The 13350-nt window shown below is 36.4% G+C and overlaps 1 protein-coding gene across 2 annotated transcripts in view; it reads right to left on the bottom strand.

The window, feature by feature from the left end:
* The window catches only part of SLC13A4 (solute carrier family 13 member 4), a 40321-nt gene extending 34298 nt beyond the window's left edge, over nt 1-6023 (bottom strand). For both annotated transcript variants that reach the window (XM_039365236.1, XM_039365237.1), the window contains exon 1: nt 5216-6023. In XM_039365236.1, coding sequence (XP_039221170.1) covers nt 5216-5326 — 111 coding nt within the window. In that variant the 5' untranslated portion in view covers nt 5327-6023. The remainder of the gene's footprint in view (nt 1-5215) is intronic.
* Nucleotides 6024-13350: the final 7327 nt, after the last annotated feature.

Here is a 13350-nt window from a genome sequence, read left to right as displayed (position 1 = left end):
TGTATTATTCTATATAATCAAATACAGAAATAAATGCTATCAATAAGTATTTTTTATTACATCAAAAGCAGTAATAGTCTGTTAGCTTGCAAGGTGAAAGGAAATTTTAAAAAGAGACACAAAGACTGTACAGAAATCGAATGAATGCTGCTATTCTTTACTACAGAAGGTCTTACTCTGTAGCGTACACTAGAAGTTGGGAGATAGAGCTGGAATAGAATGGAATAAAATAAAAAAGTAAATATAAATTTAAAGTACATGATTAGCATATGATCCATTTGTATAGGGTTTCCTCAATGTTTGGCCCTCAAAGACTACATTTTCCAAAATTCTCCATCATTTTCCCTTCAATCTGAGACTCTCCCAGATATGAATGACAATGCATCACATTCCTATGAAAGCATGGCCCCTGCTTTGATCAGATGCTCCTAAGAGGTTACATTCACATTCCTATGAAAGCATGGCCATAATGCTTGATCAGATGCTCCTAAGAGGTTACAGACCATTTCCGCCCTTATCCATTCATACCCATTCTGTCTGTGATCTTGGGGATTCCAGGTGAATGCTGATTAATTTTATGTGGCAAAGTGGCAAACAGAGAAAACCCTCAATCACTGTTGCCACTTTATTAATCTCAGTTAAAACGTAATTGGTTTCTGTTGGGTTATTTAATGGTCAATAACTAGGGCAGTTGAATAATTAAGGCATTTAATTATGAAGTATTTAAAAACCAACCTGTCTTGAATGGACACAGTTAGAATCTCTTTCAATTTCTCTTGATCTGATGTAAAATTGCCAGAAACAAAAGAAAGAGTGGAGCAGTTTTGCTTTGCTGTATAACATTTAATGACTAGCTGTCCTTTCATTTTTGACACAGAATTCAAGATTAATGAGATTAGTCAAGCTGACCGGGCAATTTAAATTCCTTCCAAAATTGAATGGAGTCCTAAACTGATTTCCTATTCAGCCAATTAAGTCAAACATTTTAAGGAACTATATAGCATCTATGGAGCTTATGTGAATTAAGATGCAATTATATCTGTGGAATCATGAATCTGATTTAGTAAGTCAGGTGGATTCAACTGGGAAATGAAATGAATTTGGACATGTTAACTACTGTACCATTTGAATTTCCAATCTGAATAACTGATTCAACCTCATATCATTTATCTGACTTGGACTCTTGATTCAGTCCAGAAAAGTGAGTTTTGGGAATGTTCTAAATCTTATGGAATCATCAGATCAATTCAGTGACATTTGTTTTTATGCCACTGAATTGATAGCTGGCTTTTTTTCTTTCAGAATGTCAGATTTTGTCAGATCACAAGAAACCAAGAAAAGCAAGTGGAAATACTTCTGACCAGTTTCCTTTATTTTTCCTCCCCTATAGACAGAATCTTGCCAAACTAAAGCAACTATTTGCATCATTGTAGATATGAGAATTGCTAGGGAGGATCCTGCTTAATTCTTTTTCTCCTGACCAAATTATCCCTCTTTGCCATCTGGAATGCAGCACCTCCCTTCTGGGAATTCAGACTACATTCCACCACAGATTTGGAAAAGCAATTATACCACTGCAAATCAAATATTTAAACTAATATTGCTACATCCCTAAGCATTTACTTGAAATGAAGATTAGATTTATTTTTTTCCAACTAATTTACTTTTAAAAGTAAACTTAGTTTTGGATTTTATTGAGAGGAAAGACTAGATGAAAATACCTGCACAGAATAATTCTAAAGTTCTCTTTTTCTACTATTTCTCTGCATAAACACGGAGGCACCATGACATAAGCACCAATTTCTTTACAGTTCCTATTAATCTGATCAATGTGATCTTATTTTCTTAACATGGTTATGTTTTGTTTTACTTTTTGTAAAATACATCACACCTTGACCATAACAATTTTATAAGTAAAATTTTATGGGTTTTATTGTGGATTTTGTCTCCAGTTTCATATATTTTCTTTCTGTTTTTGAACTACTCTCTGATTGTAATAAAAATCTAGTTTTGTATATAATTTAGGTAAAAAACACCAAAGTGGTATAAGTAGTCATCTTTCAAGTGATGCAGAATGATGGTGAAAACTATGTAAAGAATAAAGTTTATCTCTGCTGGGAATCTCACAAGACTTTAGGATTCTTAGGTTTGTTACTTCTGAGCTGCTTTTCTAGGGCTCAATAAAATCAAGATGTATGCTAAGAAAGCCAACAATGAAGAAACACAAACAAGGGAAACACTTAAACTTAGACGCAAGTATACCACAAATTAAATGGCACCAGAAAGTGTGAAAAAGCACATTAAAGCCAATATTTTAGAAACAATGTTTGCAGTCTTACTAATCATCAGGAAATATGCAACAACTGAGCCAGAGACTTTTCAGTTGAGAAACCTTTGCATATCTCTGTACTAAAGACCTTTTGACATTTGCTACAGAACAAGCCTTGGGTATCTCATAACAAAATATCTTCTAGATCTCCACACAAGAACATCTGAAGTTCTTTTCTCCACTGAAAGATTTTTAAAGCTTCAAGTGAATGAAAGCAAGTAGAAATATAGTACAATCAAATACTCCTGACTGCTTGAGTAGCCATGACAGACAACAGTCCCCAAGATTCCTCACCCTTGGCCATAACATTGAGGGTTCTGGAACCTAAAATTTCATGAGTTCCTCACATCTATTCCACTGTTGCAGGACATTGTCTTGTACTTCAGACATGGGTTAGAAAATACTTTACTTTTTCAGATTGATTAAGGGCTGGATGCTCAAACACCAAGCCCTCGAATTAAAGTTGGAGACAAGCTGGTAACATATTTGAGAAAAAAATCTGAGGCAATATAAATTGTCCGTGTTTGTCAGCAAAAATCCAACAGCTTTCAAAACAAATGTCCATTGAAATAATTTACAGCTGAAAAGGATTCCTTTTTCTCTTTTAAAAGATAGATTAAGCAAACAGAATTATGGGTACATATGCAATGTTATAGATTTTTAATAGCATTTTTTATTAATTTACTATTTGCTGATTGTTAATGTTTGTGTGAATTTCTGTTCATTGTGTCTTAATCCTGTCTTCATTATTTTATTTTATCTGCAGCAAAGAAAGAATCTCATTACCTTTCTTTGCTTCCCTTGTTTAATGAGGTTTAAATTAGTTTTAGCTGACTTCTACTTTGTTTAATTGCCTACTTGTTTACTATAACCTTGATAAACAAGAGGATACTGTTACTTAGCATCTTTCTTTCAACATACACTAGTCTTTGTCTGATCAGTACTAAAATTAAGACAAACTGTCTCAGATGTGTTAGAAATTCTTGTTACATTTTATTGATAGACTGAGTATTCTTGTACAATCACTTGTACAATACTGTTTAAAGTGCCAAATAAATTAATTATATTGCACCAATTTAATGTTGCTAGTAGAATAATGGGAATTTCTAGTTTCTAATATATTTTGTAAATATTTGTCTAATTTTTAGAGCTTGTAAATCCCTTTTCCACATTTTCCTTCCTTTTTATTTTTTGCTCTTCTCTTTTCTTTAGCTTGTTAATTATTTTTTTAAAATAGAAGAAAATAACAAGAAAAACAGAATTAAAGAGGTTTCAAACTTATTTATGAAAAAAGTATATTCTGAGTTCATTAAAGCTAGCAAGTTGAAGTAAACAGTACTGTTTCCTTGGACAAGTTTGGAAAAGTGCATATTATGCTTAAAGAGAAAGTTATTTCTGGGTTGATGAAGGAAGATTGGAGTGTATATACAACTGCAGAGTTTCACCTAGAGTCCAAGGCTGTAAAGAGGGCTTAACTGAGAAGTCCTTTCAGAGTGCAATATCTTCCTTATTGAATAACCTCTGTCAGTTCCTATGCAAAAAAAAAAAAAAAAGAAAAAAGAAAGAAAGAAAGAAAAGAAAAGAAAAGAAAAGAAAAGAAAAGAAAAAGAACTGGTTTTAAAACCGAAGGACCTGGCTTGCAGTTTGCATAGCATCTCTGTGCCTCTGTTTTAATTTTTTTCTCAGCATGCAGTTACAGCTACTGGTTTATAAAGTAGTGATAATAATCTATTGGAAGGTTAATGAAGATTAAGCCCAGGATTACTTCTACATCTGTAGTGTTTAACTGAGACAATTAAATGACAGGGACTCTAACATAATGGCTATTGCATTATATAACCAAAACCTACATTTTCTTAGTCCAAACAGCATAGTCTTCTTACTTGAGGCAATTTTTCTTCTGTCCTTCTCTCCAATTCATTTTTAAAATAATCACCAGTAGCTCACAGCATCTCTGAAGATGCCAGATCTGTCATTTTTTACTCTATGTCTTTTTGTCTCTGTGTCTGGTATACTGCCTCTGGACATTGAACTTCAATTTACCTGTTACATCTAATAGCCAAACCAGGTTGAAAAGTTAGAAGGCAATAAGGCAAATGTTGGAGACAATCTCCCCTTCTCAGAACTGCTAGTTTTATTTCACTATGTGAGAAGAAACCATTTCAAGAAGACCTCTGCTTCTCCTTGAATCCCTCCACTTCCATCCCCAAATCTAGTGCTTTAAAGATAGCAGAATAGCAGAGTTGGAAGAGATCCTTGAGGTCTTCTACTCCAACCCCTGTTCAAACAGGAGACCCTGTACCATTTCAGACAAAATTCCCACAACTTCTAGAGGCAAGGCGTTCTGCTAATTAATTGTTCTCACTGTCAGGAAATTTGTCCTTATTTCTAAGTTGGATCTCTCTCTGATAGGCTTCCAACAGATGAGATGTTATATTTCAACTCATGTCATCCCAAACTAGCAAGTCTGTTGGATTCAAGATAATATTCTCCATTGTTTTTCATCCACTGAAGTAATTAGTCCACTAAAAGGGAATGTGTGCCCAAATCCCAATGGCTGGAATAACTTTTGGAATTATATTTAAATTATTTTTACTGCGTGAACATTTTCATCTACCAGATCATTTCACACAGTTCGTTCCTCACTTTGGCAGGTGAATGTTTCTTTTGAATCTTCCTCATTCCCTGAAAAAAAAAGACTTTGAATAGATACAAATTTTTCCTCTCAAAGCCAGGAAGTTTGTTTCTTTCCCTATATCTATATAGGTATGCTAACATTTAGTTATTCATTTCACCTATTTGATCCAAAGCTCATTTAGTGAGTCTTCCATGGTCCATCTCAGTCCCCAATAAAAATTGCAATGAAGAACATATCAAAATACTTACACTTGTTGGGTGCAAGAATGGCAATGGAAGCAGCAAAAGTGGAATTAAAACAACCAGTAGTAGGTTTCTGGCCTGGAGAAAGTCCTTGGCTACTGTGATCTTACACTGCATATTGTTAGCTTGTTGGTTTTCTGATGAATATTCCCAAATGGACTCTTCCGGTCAATGTTTTCTTCTTTTCCACTGAAGAATTTCCTTTCTTCAAAGATACCTCATTCAATGCATTAAGAGGCTTGTGATTTTTAGGTAGGGCCGACTAATGGCTCTTCACAACCATCACACTGTAAGTACCTGAAGAACATAGTGCTCTTTGGCTTTTTGGTGATCAGGAAAATCTCCAGGCTACTTCCTTGGTGCAGAATGTCTTTCCACCTTCCATCACTATTTTAAAGGAATGCAAATTGCACCTACAATGATACAACTGCTTTGCTCCCCAGTCACACACTGCCAGGGGTGCCCCAACTGGGTATTCACCCTGATAATTAAAACTTTGAAGAAAACTCACAGTTCTTCAGATTTACTTCCTCCTCTTTCTCCTTTGTGCTCTGTTGTGTTTTTTCCTTTCTCAACTGCTTAGGGATTAGCTTTTTGTTACTTTCTTTTTCACCCCCACTGCTAGGAATTTCACAGCAATTCTTGCAAAGATTACTTTGACTTTCAGATAAAAACCTGAATCTCAGCCTACCACAGCTCACCAACACACAAGGTGGAAGAGTCTTTTCCCCTTTAGGCAAAACCTAAGGAGCTTTCTGGGGAAAAAATCAATGTCCTTCCATAGAAAAGGCTATTCCCACTCAACCACCCTGCAGCTTCTCTAGCTCCAGCCCCAGAGGCTGGACAGTGTGGCAATTTCAAGGTCAGATAGCTGCTGTGAAAATATGAATCCCTGTTGTCAGTATGAAATAATTCATTAATTTCCTTCACTTTCCCCCCAGCACCTTTCTTTCTGAAGAATGCATATATTTGTGGCATTTACACTGAATGGTAGAAGCTATTCACATGTGGTGGATGCATTCAGTGTTGTATTCCAGCAGTATATAATAGAGTAGAACAGAACAGAACAGAACAGAACAGAACAGAACAGAACAGAATAGAATAGAATAGAATAGAATAGAATAGAATAGAGTACTTTATTTGGCCAAGTGTGATTAGACACACAAGGAATTTGTCCGATGCAGAAACTCTCAGTGTACATACAAACAACAAAGTAATATAATCATAAGACACCAATAGGAGAAAGTAGTAGGAAAGCTGAGAAGGATAATAGTAATACAGCCATACTACATGGGTAAATATCCTTAGGCATAAGACAGTGCTATGGAATTAGGTGTAGTGTACATGCAAAGCAACAGAGTAACAATAATCATAATAATGATACCAATAAGAGGGAGGTAGTAGAAAAGATGAGAAGGATAATAATAATACTACAGCCATACAATATGGGTGAATATACTTAAACATAAGACAGCACTGTGAAAATTAGGCATTCAGCAGAGTGATGGCATGAGGGAAAAACTGTCCCTGTATCTAGTTGTTTTGGCATGTAATGCCCTATAGCAGCGTCCTGAGGGGAGGAGTTGAAACAGTTTCTGCCCAGGATGTGAGGGGTCCGAAGATATTTTCTCAGCCCTTCTTTTGACCCATGCAATATACAAATCTTCTATGGAAGGCAGAGTAGTTATAATTTTATTTCTGCAGTCTTAACTATCCATTGGAGTCTGTACTTTGCTGTACCAAACCAGACAGTTATAGAAGTACAAATGACAGATTCAGTAATTCCTCTGTAGAATTGTATCAACAGCTCCTGGGGCATTCAAATCTGGATTCTTTGCAGTATATGGCTGGATGTACTTGTAGCTTCTCACAATCTTACACAATTCCAGGAATTTCTCACCACCCTGATCAGGGTCAGAAGAAAAGTGTGACCAGGCACAGCTTGACTTTGCATTAAGTTCTGCTGGTGTGATCACATTTTCAAGTCATGTGGATGCTGTACTATATTTTTCTTGGTGGGTCTCCAACTCTGAGTTTAGCTGTATGACATGCAGAAAGGCATTTTTTAACTATCACCAGACTGGAGAAGTTAGCTACTCTGCCATGCTGCTTCTCTGCTTTCATTATGGGGTAACATAGAAGTCCTGTTTGCTGTAGTAATATCAAGAATTAAAAGTGCCTTGTAAGGGCTTGTTCACAAACAAAAGGAAAAAAAAACCCTTTGCTAACAAGAGAGAGAATGTGACACTGTAACATAGAACATCTGTTAAAACAGAGGTCCCCAACCTTGGCTACTTTATGACTTGTGGACTTCAACTCCCAGAATTCCTCAGCCAGCCATGCTGGTTGAGGAATTCTGGGAGTTGAAGTCCACAAGTCATAAAGTGGCCAAGGTTGGGGACCCCTGTGTTAAAATATTCAAAGATGGCAGCCATTTTGCATTTGCAGTATATGGCAAGCTTAATAGCTTGGTGAAAACATGGCACATGAGAATGGTGCCACATAGGCAGTCTTTACAGGGCCAGCTAATTAAGGGCAACTGATTTTTTTAAGTACAGTCTAAGCAACTCTCATGCCATAAGAAGGAAAAGAAAATATGATATCTGAATATACCTTCAAACCAAATTTTTAAACTTTAGTTTAAAAGAATTTTTTTTAACAATGCAGATTAAATCTGAGCACCACTGATAAGGACAACTACAAAAACTTTGATCGACAAAGTGAAAAAGTTAAGGCTATAACAGCTATGGGAAAAACTCTGTTTTGACCCTCTTCCCTGGATGCCCTAAACACATGCTTATTTTGGTTAATCCATGGCTGGATTCATTAAAAATTTTCCCTTAGCATATTGTAAAAATTCTACCCAATGAGAGAAGTCATATTCTCTTTTGAGCACAATGATATTCACGAGGCAGATTCTGTAACCTGATAAACTGAAGTTTTTCTCTCAGACTTCTTGCTAGAAAAAGCTTCAGCTGACCTATCTATCTATCTACCCATCCATCCATTCATTCTTCTACTTCTATTTTTCCCCCCAGTTCCCTTAGTTTATTACTTGCTGGCCCACCATGGATATTGTTACCCTATCTGTTTAGTTATCCCTTACAAGCCACATGGACATCAAAATAAACAAAACTGAAAGAATACATCATTTCCTTCACTTGTGCTATGTCATTTTTGGTCAAAATTGTCTCATATGAATGATCATTTCAGGAGGATTATGGAAGCTACGTGTAGCCTTCTGATTATAGGTTTTGCCACTTAGGAAACTGACTAGATAGGTCAGAGCCCAAAGGACTCCATGCTTTCCAGGGTTGTCCAAAGGGTGCATAACAAAAAGTCAAAATGGCAGCTAAAAACAACAACCAATTTTGATCTAATGTAAAGATTTACAATTAAGCTAGTTCTCTCCTCTCTCTTTCTCTCCCCCATCATTTGCTAGTCTTTTTACATACTTCCTCTAATAAATGAACCCCAAACCCAAATATATTTTGGAATCTGGCTGCTTTATTTCTTTCTCATGAAATTATTGGCTGAATAAAATAGAATGATTGGGATGCCATCGTTATATTTTGTAACTACTGACATTATCCACAATAAAAGAGGCAGATGAAAACCCGAAAGCTGGAAAGACTTTATTTTACAAACTGGAAGTTCTGGACTGTAAAGAGTTATTTCTAAGTTCATTGTTCTACAGGGAGTTGCATAATATTTTATGCTTTGTTTGTATATGTATTATTCAGAGAGCAAGCCAAGGCTCACTGTTAAATCAACAATACTTCATTTTGACTGTGGGAGAAGTCACATAGTGCTATGAAATGTGACTAAAAGTTTAGCTAAGGTCTTGCTAAAAGGCTGCCTTGTGAAAGATTCACAGGTTGTGTTGAGATGATTAAATCTAAAATCTTGAGGACATGTGCTACTATCATCTCAGGGCATACAAATTCTCTAACCTCCAAAACAGCCACCATTTTAGATTTTCAGAAACAAGACTTTTTTTTTTTAATCTGCTACAAACAAATGCAAGGTGATTGCCGCTTTATGTTCAGATTGCAACTGGTAAGACTAAAACTCAATCAAAAAGTTGTACATAATCAAAGCCAGGCTTGCAGTGTGCATGTGCTTCTTAGCTTCCAGTATCATGCAATGCAATAGAGCTGGAGGAGAGATCTACAGATCAGTGTTAACTCTGGTCAACATAGAATTTTTCAAAATTTCCCTACTATCAATTTTTTTTTGCACATTCATTGTTGTATATTCATGGTTTTGCACATTCAAGAACTAACAGGAGTCACAAATTAGTATTGGTGAACAGAATGTGTCCCAGATGCCTATTAAAAGGGGTTAATCATCAAATTACTGAAGAAGAGCAAATACCACCAATTGTAATGATCGGATAGCACCCATTCTTCTTTCAGACTCTGGCAAGGTCTTACACATCATCCTAACTAAGCAATTGCTGGATGCAATGAACAAGCACCTACAATAGATGCTCATGTAATGAACAAATCTTTATACTACAAAACAACACTGAACACAACATTGATTATCAATGGCTACTTCCAATAAACTACATCAATTTAGAAAAAAAGCTTTTAACAGAACAGAATAACAGAGTTGGAAGGGACCTTGAAGGTCTAGGTGAACCCTCTGCTCAAGCAGGAGAACCTATACCATTTCAGACAAATGTTTGTCCAGTCTCTTCTTAAAAGCCTCCAGTGATGGAGCCTCCACAATTTCTGAAGGCAAGCCATTTCACTGGTTAATTGTTCTCATTGTTAGGAAATTTCTCCTTAGTTCTCCTTCTCTTTTTGATTATTTTCCATCCATTGTTTCTTGTCTTGCCTTCTGGTGCTTTGGAAAATAGGTTGACCCCCTCTTCTTTGTGTCATTCCCTTAAATATACCGCTATCATGTATAGGAAGAAAAGAAGGAAGGAAGGAAGGAAGGAAGGAAGGAAGGAAGGAAGGAAGGAAGGAAGGAAGGAAGGAAATTTTGAGGCTATTGGCTGGTAGTTAGTTTGTCCCAACAACAATGGCTGAATCTACTCAGAAGATTCCATTGCCTTTCTTCCCTAGGTAAAGCATAACCTGCTTTATTGTGGGGGTCACATACATTCATGGTAATAGAACAGCTGTTCCCCAAGAAAGAAATTGCTTCAGCAATAAATAGGATCCAATCTAGTTTTATAAATAAAGTTTTTGTTCTTTCTTTCCTGGTTTCTCCTCAATAAAACTCAGTTATGTAATGTATTACTGGGCTTAGCACTGTGTCTCTAATTATGCATCTTGATATGGTAGCACTTTTCCTGACTAACATATTTTATCAAAAAGTATAAGCTTTCGTGAGCAGCAGCTCACTTCATCAGATGCATAGAGTGGGCAGACAGTCTTAGGAGTTAAACTAGAGTGAGATGGGAGGGAAAGAAGGGAGGAGAAGAAGAATTAGTTATGCAGATACAGGTGTCATGTAAGAGAAGTTACAATTACCTTATTAATTAATAATTGCACTGTGCATATCTGGCATACAGTTATCTTTCTTTGTGAGATTTTGAAGATGGTCTTCAATGGGAAGATGGGGCTGGTCAAAGAATTTTAGCACCTACAGTACTATAATATTCTTGACTGGGACATTTCAGTAAGTGGAGGTGTGCTAAAGGCTAAAAACGTCCTCTGATTCTTTTTTACAGCATGAAGGAATACGATCAAATATTCCATTGTCATCTCACTTAGCTTAGATTAGTCTTGCTGAAAACATGAGAAGGGAGAGATCCCAATATAGATAGTCCTCATCTTCAAGGCAGTTGTTAAGTGAATTTTATGACTTTTTTGTCATGATTGTTAAATGAATTGTCCCAGTTATTAATTGAATCACATGGTCATTAAATGAATCTGGAAGCCAGCTCAGAAGGTCATAAATGGAGATTGCATGACCCAGGGACATTGTGATGGTTGCGAGTGTGAGGATTGTCTATAAGTCACTTTTTTCAGTGCCCTCATAATTTTAACCAGTTACTAAACAAACGGTTGCAAGTTAGACAATTCTTCTAAGTCGCTATATTTTAAACCATGACTCCCAGTTTGCAAGTAAGGACTTTTTAAAATCCTTCTTGCATCCTAAAAGAAAATCAGATAACTCCATCTCGTTCTCCCTCTCTACCTTCCCTTATTCTGACTATTGCCAGCCACTGACAATTTCTGCTCAGTGTGGCTGGCTCAGAAACTTTGAAGAATCTTCATCTCATCTTCATCTCTAAGATAAATTGGAGAATTCTGAGGCTCTTCTTTATTAACCTGCCATTGCTTAACGACTCTGCCACTAAGGCTTTCTCCTGCTTCATATTATTAGACAGATCCCTGAAACAATTTGCATTCATGAACACTTTACTTCTACAGTAAAAAACATCATGCAACTTTCCAAGACTTAGTCAGAATATATGGTTTTGTGGACGCTGGTCTTCGTAAATGCCAGTAACTAGTGGTTGAGGTTCACTTATAACTGCTCACAGCATTGGAAGGATATTCTTATAAAGAACATTAATGAAAATTGGGCTGTTTTACCAAATGTGTCTCATGTAGTCTTCTTCCCCTTTCTGCTCTGATCCTTGTGGTCACTTTTCTCTTCCTACACAGCTTTGTAAATGGCTATCCCAAGAAAAAAACAATTTAAGGCCACTTGATCCAAGGAAGACAGTTTGGTCTAGTGGCTAAGTGTCTATGGATATTTCAGTCATCCAGGTCATGGTTGTCTCAAAGGTGCTCTTTCAGGAGGCAACTGGACTTCCTTGTTTTTCTTTGAAGACTTCCTTGTTTTTCTCTGAAGAAGCTGGATTAGAAGCGAAATGTCTTCAAAGAAAAACAAGAAAGTCCAGTTGCCTCCTGCAAAAGCACCTTTTGGACAGGTCTCGTGGCTAAAGCACTTGCTTAGAAACTAGAAGACTATGACCCTTTGCCCTGCCTTTAACATGGATGCCAACTGGGTGACTTTTGGCTAGTTACTTGCTCTCATCTCTAGGAAGACATTACTGGCAAGCTGCTTCTGAAAATGTTATCAAGAAACTTCAAGGACTTATTTGTGTAGTTACCAGGAGTGAGGATGGTCTCGATGTACCATAACAGCCCAAGTAAAAGTTTCTACCTTAACTATCTTCACAACTGGGAAAGATAGTTCATTTCCAAAGATTGTCACCTTTGTCATCCCACAGTGATTTTGGTCCAGTAGCAATACAGCTTGGGTTTCTTTTTTTTCCTTGTCAGCCAAACAGATCAACTGCCATTAGATGGTTCTTTGATTGACCTGAAAAAACTCCAGACTAATCTATGAGCCACACAGGAAACTCATCAGGAATCTGAACCCAAGTCATGCCTTATTCAATCACAAGATTCACAGAGGGGGAAGAGTGCCGTTTCACAGCCAGTAGAGACTTTGATCTACCATTGTTTTGCAGATGTCTGAGCCCACATAGCGTCAATGCTAGGCTTGACGCGATACCAAGATTCTGGCTCAGCTTGATGCATTGTTTTAGAAATACTTATAAATATTAGCTCTAGGACTTCCAAATGAGGTTTTTTTTTTTTTAAAAAAAGAAAATAAAAGCTGACTCTACACTATTTGTGGAAAACCAGGGCTGTCCCAAGTTATTTTATTAGTTGGCTTCCACATGACTAAGAATTCAATCTTAAGTCAACATCAATAACTGGATGATGTTCATATGGTACATCGGAGATAAAGGCTGCTAAAATGTACAAGATACAAACTGTTTTGTCTTTATTGGCATTCCCTCTCTCAGCATCTGCCTAACGGTAAGATTAGCTTTAAAAATTGTTTAGAAAAGTCCCACTTGTGAAGATGGATTTTTTTCTTTTAATAATATCTGATCTCTAATCATTGTGAAGTACAATTCAGGTTCTTTTTTCATTGTAAAAGTAATTACGTCCTTATCTTCTGAGCAGATTACACTAAAAGTAAATACTTGAATTTATCCGATTATCAGTCTGGAATGATTCTCATTCTGATTTCTCATTTGAGATTGCAGAGAAAATTAAATCAAGAACTAACACAGTTTAATTGAGGTTGCAAACCTTTATGTAACTTAGTTGAAAGTAAGGCCTTACTGACTTGATTTTAAATGAGCAGAATTT

Source organism: Crotalus tigris, unplaced genomic scaffold (assembly GCF_016545835.1).
Source record: "Crotalus tigris isolate CLP2741 ecotype Arizona unplaced genomic scaffold, ASM1654583v1 scf7180000020016.261972, whole genome shotgun sequence".
Lineage (NCBI taxonomy): Eukaryota > Metazoa > Chordata > Lepidosauria > Squamata > Viperidae > Crotalus > Crotalus tigris.
The sequence above is the reverse complement of the archived record's forward strand: the minus strand, read 5'-3'. Positions and strand labels throughout refer to the sequence as shown.